Below are 12922 nucleotides of genomic sequence, written 5' to 3' on the forward strand. Positions count from 1 at the left end.
GGGTGGTGGTGCTGTTTCTGATGCATGTTCACAACTTTTGCCTCCAGTGGGCATCCGACCACCTGCCAGGCCCTGGCCCCAGCCACCTGTTTGCTGGTGACTCAGCAGACCCTGACCCTGGGGCCAGGAAAGGGTGCCCGTGGCAACTGCAGCCATGAGGGAGGGAGGGAAGGAATGGGAAGGGAGGCAGGAAGGACCAGGAAATCACCTTGGATTGGAGATGTGGGTTCCCGGCTTCTGGAATCTGACTTCGCAGCTCCGTGAACCACTCTGCAAAAGCAAAAACTGTTCAGCTGCCTGGAGCAGCAGTCCAGGGGAAGCCGAGGCCTTGACCCTGGCTTCTCCTGCTGCCGGATTCCCCTTGAGCAGCCCTGTTGATGGGGGAGATGTGGGGAAGCCCAGGAGCCACCCATCCAGCCTCCTGGCCCTGGAAGGTACTAGTGCTCCCAGCTCCGTGTGCTTGTGCCACGGTGCTGGGGGTGAGGGGCGTGTATCCTGCGGCATGTCTTCCGAACAGCTCCACTCAGGAATAACAGAGATACAAGAAACTGCATTTACTGAGAATCTTAGATTTAATGCAAAACCGTCACCACGCTCGACATGAGGAACCTATCCATCATGGGCTGAGCCTTTCCCTTCGAGTCATCTCTGTTTTAGAGACTGGGAAACTGAGGCTCAGGTTAAGGAACCGGGCTGAGGCCTTGCTTGGCGGGTCCTGTGGCAGAACCAGGACTCGAACCCAGAGTGGCTGGGCCCCGTGAGCCCCTGCTGGAAGGTACAAGGGCCAGAGAAGGGAACCATGGGGGCACATGTGGTCTGGGAAGCTACAGGGGGCTCAGACACCCTGGCATGACTGGGGCGGGTTCAAGACAGGGAGAGAGGATGCCGGTCCAGTATTCACCCTGTTCTTAGAGTCTAATCACCTTTATTTTTCTTACTAGCAGCAAAATGAACATGCCGGTCCAGTATTCACCCTGTTCTTAGAGTCTAATCACCTTTATTTTTCTTACTAGCAGCAAAATGAACAAAAGAGTGTTAGCTAATTTTTTTGTTTTTCATTTTAATCTGTGATATTAACTTCAAATGTATGAAGTAGAGATGGGGAAGGTCACTCGTGTATGTAACCTAGCAATACTTCAGTTTACTGTGGATAAATGTTTAAGAATGCCACACACAGGGGTGCCTGGGTGGCTCAGCTGCCTTCAGCTCAGGTCATGATCTCAGGGTCCTGGGATCGAGCCCTGTATCGGGCTCTCTGCTCAGCAGGGAGCCTGCTTCCCCCTCTCTCTCTGCCTGCCTCTTTGCCTACTTGTGATCTCTCTCTGTGTGTCAAATAAATAAATAAAAATCTTTTAAAAAAAAAAAAAGAATACCACACACAAATGTAGATCTTCAGAACAGGCAAAATGTAAGGCAACAGGCTATTTCTCATAATAGCTTTAAAAGACATTTTGGGGGACACCTGAGTAGCTCTGTTGGTTAAGGGCCGGCTCTTGATTTCGGCTCAGGTCAGGATCTCAGGGTCGTGGGATTGCACCCTACACGGGGTTCCATGCTGAGTGGGAAGTCTGCTTGAGAGTCTCCCTCCCTCTCCCTCTGACTCTTCTTCCTCTTTCTCAAATCAATCAATAAATCTTAAAAAAAAAAAAAAAATAGAAGTCCCTGCCCTGCCATCTCCTAGAGGCACCTGGAGCCAAGAGGGTGGGCACTGGAGTGAGGGAGAGGAAACCCCATGGAGAGAGACAGACCGCCTGTGCCTGCCCCGCTCTGCCTGTGAGCCCTGGTCCACGGCCCATACTAACCCACGTCACATGGGGGCCTGACTGCCCCCCCACCCCCACAGCTGTGAGCTCCACAGGGACAGGGACCATCTCACAGACCACACCTGACACGCAGCTGGTACTCAGAACGACACCTTGGATGCTGTAGACCACACCTGACACGCAGCTGGTACTCAGAACGACACCTTGGATGCTGTGGTCTAGAGGTCAGTTCCTTGCCTCGAAAGAGAAGGTTAGGTAAATCCCCTGAAAGCCTAGAATTCTAGGGGTGCCCTCATCCTGCCTGAGGATGAGCCTGTCTGCTTGCCAGGCTGGGTGCATACACGGGCACCGGGGACCTTGGCCCTGGGGTCCGAGCACAGTGGAAGAACGCACGCAGTCCCATGTGCCCCCCGACATCCTTTACCAGAAGAGGGACACCTGGGAGGAAGGAAGAAGGTGGCCTCGTCCTGAGACGCCCGCCAGCCCAGCCCGAGTTGCAAAGGCGGGCGACATTCTCCGTGGCCCCAGCCAGAGCTGCCCTGCCACCTGCCGGAGGTGGTGCTAGGCCCGCCGTGGCCCTCGCCCTGTTCCGTGGAAACCCTTGTGCTCTAAAATGTCAAAGCAGGAACAAGGACAAGAGAGATACTGTGCTCAGGGCCACACTCGAGGAGGAGACTTTTACTACCACGTGGGGCTTGGAAAAGGTAAAGCAACTTCCTGGGGCCACAAGGTAGGGGAAGGCAGGGCTGGGACAGAACACCTGTTCGTTGCTGCCCGTGCCCTATACAGTCGGGACTCTAGGGGACCACAGATCGCCTCCCCCTCACTGTCGTCTTCCAGAAAACAAAACCCTCAATGAGCCATCACCAGTCAGTGCATTTCTGTGTGCCAGGCCTACAGGCCGGCAAACGTATTTCCAGAACCCCTCCCTGGCTTCTGACTCAGCTGAGCTTGGTTAGTTACATTTTCTTAAAACCCTAGCTCCACTGAGGCCAGAAGAATTCTCTCGGACTTTGGGGTTTCCTCATTCTAGGGCTGCTACCTCTGTCCCTTTGGGGTCCCCTTTTCTGTCTGAAGACCTAGGCTGCAATTCCACACTGTGACCAGGAGGTGCCGCTGCCGGGTCTCAGCCTGCGCATAGGTTAGACAGGTTCTGCTCAGCTCTTGGACACATCCTTGGTAAGACAGGGGAAGGATTTTCTTCCCAACTGACAGATGAGAAAGCTGAGGCCAAGGGGCTTGCCCTAGGCTAGACACTGAGCTGGCTCTCAGCCGCGGATTCCTAGGGACTTAGAATCAAATCAGGAACACTGACTCCCTCAAGGACAGTGAAACTCCAGCAAACATCTCCCACCCAGGGTTAAGGGTCATTCAAAGGGTCTGCCTTGGTTGGGGAGGCGGAGTCTCTGGTTCTGGTGAAAAGCCCCTGAGATGGGTGGTAGGGAGCCTAAGAAGATCTCACTAGACTCTGGTAAGAGACACACAAGAGAGTTTGGAGCCCATAGAGGAAAAGAGAGTGCATTCATTTATTTGTTGATTCTACAAGTCTGGGGAGGGCGCCTACCACCCGACAGAACATGCCAGGGCCTAGAATGTCAACCCTGCCTACAGTGCTACAGCAGAGCTCAGAGCCTCAGACCCTGAGCTGGTTTCTCTCTTTCCACAAGGGTGCCCACGGGCAAGGCACTCACTTCAGGGGCTTTGTGCTCTGGTGAAGGCAGCTGGCTGGCCTGGCTGGCTTCCCAGGACCCATGGAGCTAAGATGAAACGGGGCATGGGAAAGTGCTTGCGCAGCAGGTGAGTCTGGCCTGGCTCTCCTCTGTGAGTCAGGTTCCTGGGGCCCTAAACCAGGGGAAACGGCTACCAGCACGGCCACCTGGCCACAAACCCCCCGAGCAGGCCCGCAATGGGTGTGGCGCATGTGAGGACTCTGGGGACCTGATCATTCGGAGTGGTGGCCTCCCTCCTCTGCCCCACCGGGTGCCTGGCCCCAGCTCCAGGTGCTCCAAGGGCAGCCTTCATCATTCTGTCAACTTGTACTGAGCAGAGCGCTCTGCTTCTCAGAGCAGTGCACAGGTGGCTCCAGCTGGGACAGGTCCCCTTCCCGCCCCTGGGCTCCCCTGCCTGGGCTCTGAGAGGCAGATGGAAGAGGGGAAGGAGTTTAGGATGAAGCCAACCCGGGGTCCATCCATCTCTTTGTGGCTCTTTCTGTCTCCCTGGTCTTCCTCCCCACCCGAACCTTCAGTAGGAGGGCAGAGAGCTTGTCTCCTGTCCCATGTCCCCCAATGATGGCACAAGCGGAGACCGTTAATGAGTAAATGGACGCATGCACCATTCTCAGTGTGTCTACAGAGACTGCCCCACAGTCTCTGTTTCCTGAGCCCTGAGCCTGTGCCAGCTCTGACAGATGGAGAAACTGAGGCTCAGGCAGCTGGCAGCTGACCCAAGACTCCCCTTTGGTGCCTGCCTTCGCGGCTTGGGTCTACTGGCTCCAGAATCTGCCCTGTCACCAGCCGTGGTCTGGGAAGGAAGGATCAAAGCCCAGGGTCTATTTGATCCATCCCCGCGGAAAGGGCAGGTTTGTTCCTGCCTGCAACGTGCAGCCAGACCGCGATGCTCTGGAGGAGACGCCCCCACTGCGCAGCAAGAAACACTGAGGCGGCCGGGTCACGGGACCTCCTCAGGAGGAGCCCCGGCGGGCTGGGAGAGGAGTTTCCTCTATTTCACAAGGACTCTCCCTCCCTGGCGGGGCGCAGCCGCCCAAGATGCCAGAAACAACAGCAACCCGGACCGCGGACGTTTCCTGCGGAGCGGCCCCTCCCGCAGCCCCGAGCCCAGCGCCGGCCCCGACCCGGCGCTGCCACCCTCCCCACCCGGCGGTGATCGCTGATCCCCTTCTGAGCCAGAGACTGCCCACCGCTGCCGGGGAGGGAGCGCAGTCACACCGACGACTCCAGCGCCTCGCAGCCCCGGTCCCGGAGCCCAGCTGCCCCGAGTAACCTGAGGCTCGGGGCTGTGGGAGGGGCGATACGCCCAAGCCCCGGGACAGGGGGCCCAGGTGGGGCTGGAACTCCGGGTTCTCGCGCACAGAGGCGGAGGCAGAGACCGCGCGGGGGGTGGCCAGAGAGGGCGCGAGAGAGTGGGGACCCCCCACACCCTCCGGACTCCAAGGTTCCATCTGGCGGGCTCCGGCAGAAAGGAAGCTGGATTAGAGACGGGGACTCCAGAAAGGACCCCGGCCCGCAAAGGTGACAAATAACCCGACCTGCCGCCCTCGGAGTCCCCGGACACGCGCCTCGGCCCCATCCCCGAGGGCCCCAGGAATCCGGCCGCCGGGCGTCTGAGCCGCAGAAGCCCGGGGCGTTGGCCTCCTTCCCTCCCGTCCGGTGCCAGCCCGGGGCGCGCGGCCACTCGGCGCCGCCCTCTGCTCCCGCCCGCGCGGGCGCCAGGAGCGCGGTCCCCTCGGCCTCCTCCGCTCGCTGTCGCCGGGACCCGCGGCGGGGTGTCTCCTAGGCGGCGGGGTGGGAGCGGGAGTCTCCGGCCGGGGGCTCCTTACCGTGGCCCGGGCGGCGGTGGCAGGCGGCGGAGCAGGGCCGGTTGCGTCGCGAATCCCAGATTATAAACACCGGGCCGGGGGCAGGGCCGGGGACCGGGGACACGTGGGAGAGCGCGCGCGACAGGCCCCGCCCCCGGGTCCGGCCCTGACCGCGAGCCGCTCGGCGTCTGCGGCCACCTGCGGGTGTGGGCGGGGCCCGGTCGCTCCCTCCCTCCTGGCCCGCCCCTCCCCCTCCCGCGCTCCGGGGGCCACAGCCCCCGCCCCGCCCCCGCGGCCACAGGTGCTCCAGAGGGCGCTCGGGCGATGCTCGGCCCGGGTCCTCTCGCCCCGGCCCCGGGGCAGACGCCTCCTCCGGACGCGGCGGTGGCTGGACCGCGCGCAGCTGGCGGGTGAGCGCGGCCGTCCTGCCAGACACTGGCCACCGCTCCGCGGCGGAAGTGGGAATTAAAGTCCCTTAGATGGGGGCACCTGGGTGGCTCTGTCGTTAAGCGGCTGCTCTTGGCTCAGGTCATGATCCCAGGGGCCTGGAATTGAGCCCCACGTGGGGCTTGTGTGCTTGGCGGGAAGCCTGCTTCTCCCTCTCCCTCTCCCCCTGCTTGTGTTCCTGCTCTCGCTGTGTCTCTCTGTCAAATACATAAACAAAATCTTTTAAAAAAATTTTTTTTAAGTCCCTTCGGTGCGGTGAGTTTCGTGTCCGCTCTTATCCCATGGTGGCCTTCTGCAGACGTCGAAAGCCCTCCCTTCCCCCCACGGTAGCCCCCATGAGCGGGAGCCTGGGGGGAGGGGGAGAGCACCCTGGAAGGTCGGGGATTCATGCCTCGGTCCGGGGCTGCTTCTTGGCGGTCTCCCCAGAGGCTGGCAACTGACCAAACTCCCTGGGGCACCCAGTAAATAGTGAATAGAAGACCGGGCAACTGCCACTGGGCAGCAGGGGTTCACAGAAGGAGGTTTACAGAAGTGAAGTTTCTTGCTTGCAAAAAGAAACCGGGAGCTGCTACCCAAGCCTGGCCTTGAGAAGGTTCTGTGTTTCAGACGTTGGCCAGCCTGGTTTAGAGGCCCCAAAGCCCCCATCACTGCAACCACAATTGAGCGAAATAGCAGGTAGGCGCCCGGTGCCTCCGGCACCCAAACGCCAAAAGTGGCTGAGGTGGCAAGGAGCCCCCTAGGAGCTGGGTGGGGCCAGGAGGCAGGTGGCAGCTGGCCCCCTTAGCCCCTCCCTGAGCCGCTGGCCTTCTGCACTAGCAGGAAGCAAGTGTGGAAGAGCCAAAAACGCACACCTGCGGCCTTGGGCAGCTTCTCTCCCCAGCGGAGGCGGGGAGGAGGGGCAGCATTTCCACAGTCCTGTCTCCATCCTGTGACTCTGTTCTGGGTCTTTGAGATGCCCTTTGAGAAAGTTGGGGGGAGTGTGGGTGCATGGGGGGCCACCTCCTTGGAGTTATTACAGAGGGAGTGGGGAGGGAAACTGAGGCAGTGAGGCCTGGCCCTCCCCCGAAGTCCCTAAAGCCAGTGGTGGCCCCAGAGAGAAGCCCCATGACCCAGACCTTAGAAAGAGGGTGGGGTGAGGAACCCCTGCCAGTCTAGGATGGATGGGTGGGGGGCAGGGGGGTGGGAGAGGAAGTAAGGTCATCTGTGTCGATCTGGGACACAACTACACCCTTGTGGTTCTCACCAAGCACTCTTTCATCTCCCTGCCTTCACTTACTCTTCACAACTACCCTATATGAAATCACTGTGACCACTATCCCCATTTTACAGATGGGAACCTGACGCACAGAGAGAGGGTGTGTCTTCCCCAAGGTCACACAGCATGTTAGTGGCAGAGTGTGATTGCCCAGTGTCTGAAGCTCTGGCTCAACTCTCTGTTTTAGCTCAGGCTCGAGTTGAACTGGTAGAGGCACCAGGGTCTCAGTCCCAGGGTCACAGGCTGTGGGGGACCTTTACTCTGTGTTGCAGAAATGACTCCAGTCCAGGGGACTGTCCCTTTCTGATGCACAGGCGCTGGTGACATTAGGGACAGTGGTGTCACAGCTCTTCTGAAAAAAAAAAAAAGGGGGGGGCCCAAAATCCCAGTACAGGTCCTCCTCTGGGCACCAGAGGAGGATGAGAGGCAGAGGTTAAGGCCAGAGTGGATTGGCTGGCTCCCCAATGAGCCACTTTCCACCTGCAGCCCTCCGTCCACACCCTGCCCCAGCCCTTTCCCTGCAGAGCAGGTCCTGGGTCCAGCACTGGGGCGTGGCCAGAGGGGACCCCCCACCTGGGCCGGAGCCACACTGTGGCTTTTGCCTTTCACCCACACCCAGGTCAGAGGTGTTCATCTGTATTATCTTTTTGCCGCTTATTCTTGCCTTATTGCAATGCTGAGAACCCCCAGTAAGTGTTGAATAAAAATGGTGACGGTGGGTATCCTTGTGTTATTCATGATCTTAGGGGAAGGCATTCATTTAGTCTTTCACTGATAACTGTGATATTAGTGCAGGTTTTCTGTAGACACTTTTCATCAGATGAAGAAGCTCACTTTTAGTTTATTGAGAGTTTTTATCATGAGTAGGGGCTGAATTTTGTCAAGTGCTTTTTCTGCATCTACTGAGATGATCATATATGTTTTTCCATTTATTCTTTTTTTTAGATTTTATTTATTTATTATTTTTTTAAAGATTTTATTTATTTATTTGACAGACATTGCAAGTAGGCAGAGAGGCAGGCAGAGAGAGAGAGAGAGAGGAGGAAGCAGGTTCCCTGCTGAGCAGAGAGCCCGATGTGGGACTCAATCCCAGGACCCTGAGATCATGACCTGAGCTAAAGGCAGTCGCTTAACCAACTGAGCCACCCAGGTGCCCCGATTTTCTGTTGATTCTATAAATATGGTTACATTGCTTGATTTTCAAGTGTTGAACCAACCTTGCATTCCTGGAATAATTATATCTCAATAAAGTTGATTTTTAAGTTTTTAAGACAAAACACGGGGGGATGGGAGCTTAGGGTTAAAAGAGACAGGAAGGATGTACTTAATCACAAGATGTAGACTTCATTTAGATCCTGATTTTTTTTAAAGATTTTATTTCTTTGTCAGAAAGAGAAAGAGAGCACAAGTAGAGGGAGTGGCAAACAGAGGAAGAAGCAGGCTCCTCTAGGAGCAGGGAGCCCAATGCGGGACTCTATCCCAGGACCCTGGGATCACGACCTGAGCCAAAAGCAGGTGCTCAACTGACTGAGCCACCTGGGCATCCCCGGATCCTGACTTTTTTTAAGCATAAAAGAAACACCCTCTTTGTGAGCATTTGGAAATCGAACACTGACAGGACCTTGAATGATAGTAAGAAATTACTGGTTGGTTTTTTCCTTTTTTCCTTTTTTTTTTTTCTAGATGTGATAATGATATTGTAGACAGGGTTTTATTGTTTTTTTTTTTTTTAAGTTTCAGAGATATATTTTAAAATATTAATGAATTAAAGCATTTTTGAGAAAGGCTTTGATGATCTGTCATCACTCTTAGCATCAAATCTAGAGCCCTGTACTTCCTCTTCCGCCCTCACCCTCTACACCCTGGTTGCACTGGCCTGCTTGTGCTTTCTTCGGCGTGTCAGACTCCTTGCTGCCTTATGGCCTCTGCACTTACCGTTCCTTGGCGATGCCTCTCTGACCGCACCCCCCCTTCCTCCCACCAGATCCGTCCCTTGTCAGATGCTGTCCATCCTGCTGACACACAGTCGATGCCTGGAGTTTCAGGAAAGGATGGTGCAACATGCTTCCTCTCCCCACTGCTGCTGTCATCACTTCTCCCCTGTAGCACTCGACACCTGTCTTTCCGGCTACGTCACCGCCCCCCCCCCCAGCCCACTCCCCAACACTGCAGCCAGGGCGGTTTTCCAGAGGGTGGGCTCCGATTCTTGTGGCCACTTGTCTGAACATAGATACAGCCTGAACATCTAACCAAGGAGATGTTCCGCCTTCTTGGCGCCTTCTCTCCTCTGCCACTGGAGGGCTCTGCTCCTGATAGTCCCAAAGGGGCCCGGGAATGTAGAGACCCTAAGCATGTCACCCCGCGACCATCTCGTGGTTGGCACCAGATACCACTTTGCTGCTACCCAGACCTGGACACTGGCTCCAGGAACAAGAATGTCCTCTAGGCCGGACCCCAGGTGGCCTGTCTCTGCCCAGAGGGAACACAGAGTCCAGTTGTTGGGTTCTTGGAAAAACTACATCAGGGAGTTTAATAAGTGACCTGCAGGGCTGTTTACCAACATTGATAGTTCGGGACAGCCTCAGCCTCAGCCTGGAGCTAGGGCTCTGGATCGCTGGATGGCCCCTTGGCCAATGATTGCCTGCCGGCAGCTGGAAAAGCAGAAGTGGAAAGCACTGCCTTGGAGCTGGCTCCCGTGGCAGCTCCCGAGGGAGGCTCCTCTTCCCCTCTGGGACCATCCCTGGGGATGTGGGTAGGGGTGGGTGGAGTCGGGGGTGCGTGGGCAGCACAAGATCGGGAGTCCTAGCCCGGATTCCAGGCCAAGTCTGCCACCGGCTCGGCAAGACATTGAGCAATCAGTCCCTTCCACCAGCCCGCCTCAAATAGAAATTTAGATGGTGCGGGAGAAAGGAGGCAGAACTGAATGGACACTCCCTTGGCAGCTCCTCAGGTCTTGAATTGCCCTGGTCCCCCCTCTTCATCGGGCTCCTGGCTCTTCCCCCTCCTCCCCCTCCTCCTTTCTTGGGGGAGGGGAGACAGGGGACCCTGTAGGCTAATGCCCCTCGGCTCTGGAGTCAGAAGACCTGGTTGAGTTCTTCTTCTCCCCTTCAGGCTGTGTGAGCTTGGACAGGTGTCTCACCTTCTCTGAGCCCTCATTCCTTCATCTTTGCAATGGGCATACTCTTTCTTGCCTCTGGATCTCCTCGGAGAATTAAAATTCATAGAGACGGTTTACGAATATGAAGGGTGAAGTGGGGACGGGGAGGCAGCAGGCAGGAGACAGCAGGGGTGAAAGAGAGTCAGCACCTCCCCTCCACTGGTCTCACCTCTGCAGTGCCTCACCCTGGGACTGACCTTTTCATGGGCTCCATAAAAAAATTAACAGCCCAGCAAATGGCAGGGCTCAGTTGTCACTTTTGGCCCCTAGGGTTGCACAAAGAGGGGCATTTAGCCCAAGGATGGTCTTCATAGGTGGGTGCTGGATAAATGGGTTGGGGGGGAGCTTGGAGGACCCCAGCCCCTCCACCCAGTGTGAAATCCCACCATTAGTGACATCTGTAGCTTAGTTACATCAGAGGCGGCAAACTACAGTCCCCGCCAGTTTTTGCGAAGCCTGCAAGCTAAGAACGGTGTTTGCATTTGTAAATGGTTGGGAAAAAAAATCAAAGGGAGACTATTTCGTGACATGTGACGATTGTATGAACTTCAAACGTAAGTGCCCACGAATAGGTTCATTGGAACACAGCCACGTTTCCTCATTCGTGTGCTGCCCGTGGTTTTCCAGTGTCGCAACGGTAAGGGGAGTGGTTTCAACAGAGACTGTTCTGCAAAGCCCAGAGCACTCTCTATTCGGCCCTTTAATAAGGGTGGTGTGCCTACCCCTGCTTTAAACAAAAGCAAGACCAAAAAGTAGCTTTGAAAGTGGAAGCGCCCTGGGAAGATTCCGGAGGGGCTGTGGGGTGGAAGTCCGGAGTGCCAGTCTAACCATGAACTTACCGTTCGGTCGCCCATCCAGCCAGTGGCTGGGTCGTGTCCCCTCTCCAAGCCTCATTTTCTCTGTCAAGTGACACAGCGATTTAATGCAGCAACGTCTAATCCAGCACTGCTGGAAGTCTCCGTTTACACAGTCTGATTGTCACCCACCCCTTAATGGGAAGTAACTCAGACAGCTTTCCTCCGTGCCCAGACGAGAGCTTGAGCATACACAGGGGGACGGGACAGTGTCACACTGAGCAAGGGGAACAAGGAGGAAGGAAGGGTTTCTCCTCTTCAAAACCATGTGCAAAAGAGCCTCCTTCTGTCACAGGCCATGGCCAGGGGCAGCTGGCAACAGGGGGTCACTGAGGCAAGGGCTGCAGCCAGCCCAGGGCGGGGTCGGGGTGGCGGGGTGGTGTGGGAAGACAAGCAGCACACTCCCCTTCTGCCGGGACTCTGGAGTCTCAGATGCTGTCCCAGCACACTGGAGACCGGCCAATACATACAGAGATGTTCTAATCCTGTCCCTTCCCAGCTCATTCCACCAAAGCCAAAGTCCTCTCAACAGCCCAGAGGCCCCAAGGGTCTGACCCCACACCCTTATCTTTCTGATCACAGCTCCCTCTTCCTTCCCCCAACCCAGGGCAACTCCAGCCTCCCCCACCTTCTTGCAGGATGTCTAGAGGAGACCACCTTCCAGCCTAAGGCCCAGGGCTGCTGGACCAGAAGGTTGGTGGTGGCCACCGCCCACCCTGACCCTCCCCCACAGCCAAAGCCTGTCCTTACCAAAGCAAAAATAACTGGAGGAAGAAATCGAGTTGATTAAAAGAAAACATTTTTATATTATACGGACACGCGGGGCTCAGGGTGACAGTGCCATCTGTGGGTGAAGGATAACCGCTGCGCGCCCCCCCCCCCCCCCCGGGCTCTGTCCTTCCCCCTTGGGCCTGCGAGTGTGCTGTGTCCCAGCCAGGTCTCCCCGGGGCTTGGAGGAGCAGGTCAGACAAGCAGGCTTCCCTCCAGTCCAGCCCGAGGGCTTCACCACCTAAGGTGACACTCCTGACTGCTGAACTCCACCTCCGCGAGGGTAGGGGGAGTCGGGTTCGCGCGATCCGGGGGTCAAGGTTACATCCTCCCCTTTGCAGAGCCGCGGGTCCTGTTTGCCAAATGACGCACAGGGGTGGGAGATGACGTCGCTTGCCACAGCCCGGTGGCGGCCCAGGGCCACCTGGGCGGTGGGGGCTGGGCCTGCTCCTCCCTGTCCTCCATCCTCGGAGGTCACTGGTCTAAAAGCTGCTGCCGGCGACCACGCCCCTCAGTAGGGATAAGGGGACACCGCGATGAGCAGGATGAAGACGCTTTGGTGGCGCGGCGCCGCGGCGCGCACCGTCAGCCGGTAGAGGCCCGCGCGGGTGAGCGCGCGGCGGGTGTAGACGGCGCCCTGGCCGGCGCGCAGCGGGCGCAGTGCGAAGGGGCTGCGCGGGTCGGGCTCGAGCACGCTGAGCTCCGTGCGGTTGGCGGGGACGCCGGCCTCGGAGAAGGCGGCGAGGCGGGCCACATCGTGGTGGGCGCGCACGCCCAGGGGCAGCGGCAGCAGCTTGTACAGCAGCGTGGAGGGGCCGCCCGCGCTGCAGTCCTGCGAGCAGCGCCGGAAACACGTCCTGCGGGCGGGATACACGGACCGACTCTGGTGGCCGGCGGTATAAACCGGCCCTCAGCCCCTCGCCCCGCAGTCCTCGCACCCGCTGCCTGTCCCCTCGCCCCCAGTGCCTTCTTTACAAGCACCACTGTTAGCCCACGTTGGAGATCAGCAAGCTGAGGCCCAAAGAATCTGGAGATGTGCCCCTTCCCGTGGGAAGCGGGCCTCAGAATCCCATCGGACTTCCCCAGCTCACGGCCCCAGGCCAGTCTGGTGGACAACACAATTTAGAACCCTCCAGGTTTGCA

The 12922-nt window shown here is 57.5% G+C and overlaps 2 protein-coding genes across 3 annotated transcripts in view; both read right to left on the reverse strand.

Annotated features, from left to right (window-relative positions):
* The window catches only part of ASS1 (argininosuccinate synthase 1), a 52085-nt gene extending 46635 nt beyond the window's left edge, over positions 1–5450 (reverse strand). The window contains exons 1-2 of one of the 2 annotated variants that reach the window (XM_059142549.1): positions 5320–5450; positions 209–270 (exon numbers count right to left, since the gene is read on the reverse strand). Coding sequence is in view for 1 of the 2 variants with exons in the window: in XM_059142548.1 (XP_058998531.1) it covers positions 209–270; positions 5029–5069 (103 nt within the window). In the remaining variant the exon portion in view is untranslated. Of the gene's footprint in view, positions 1–208; positions 271–5028; positions 5133–5319 lie in introns of those variants that run through there. The other variant, XM_059142548.1, reaches the window with a different exon arrangement.
* Positions 5451–11793: 6343 nt separating this feature from the next.
* Positions 11794–12922, reverse strand: part of HMCN2 (hemicentin 2) — a 144235-nt gene continuing 143106 nt past the window's right edge. The window contains exon 98 of the mRNA XM_059141359.1: positions 11794–12636. Within this exon, the coding sequence (XP_058997342.1) occupies positions 12291–12636 (346 nt within the window). The 3' untranslated portion in view covers positions 11794–12290. The remainder of the gene's footprint in view (positions 12637–12922) is intronic.

Source organism: Mustela lutreola, chromosome 12 (genome assembly GCF_030435805.1).
Source record: "Mustela lutreola isolate mMusLut2 chromosome 12, mMusLut2.pri, whole genome shotgun sequence".
Lineage (NCBI taxonomy): Eukaryota > Metazoa > Chordata > Mammalia > Carnivora > Mustelidae > Mustela > Mustela lutreola.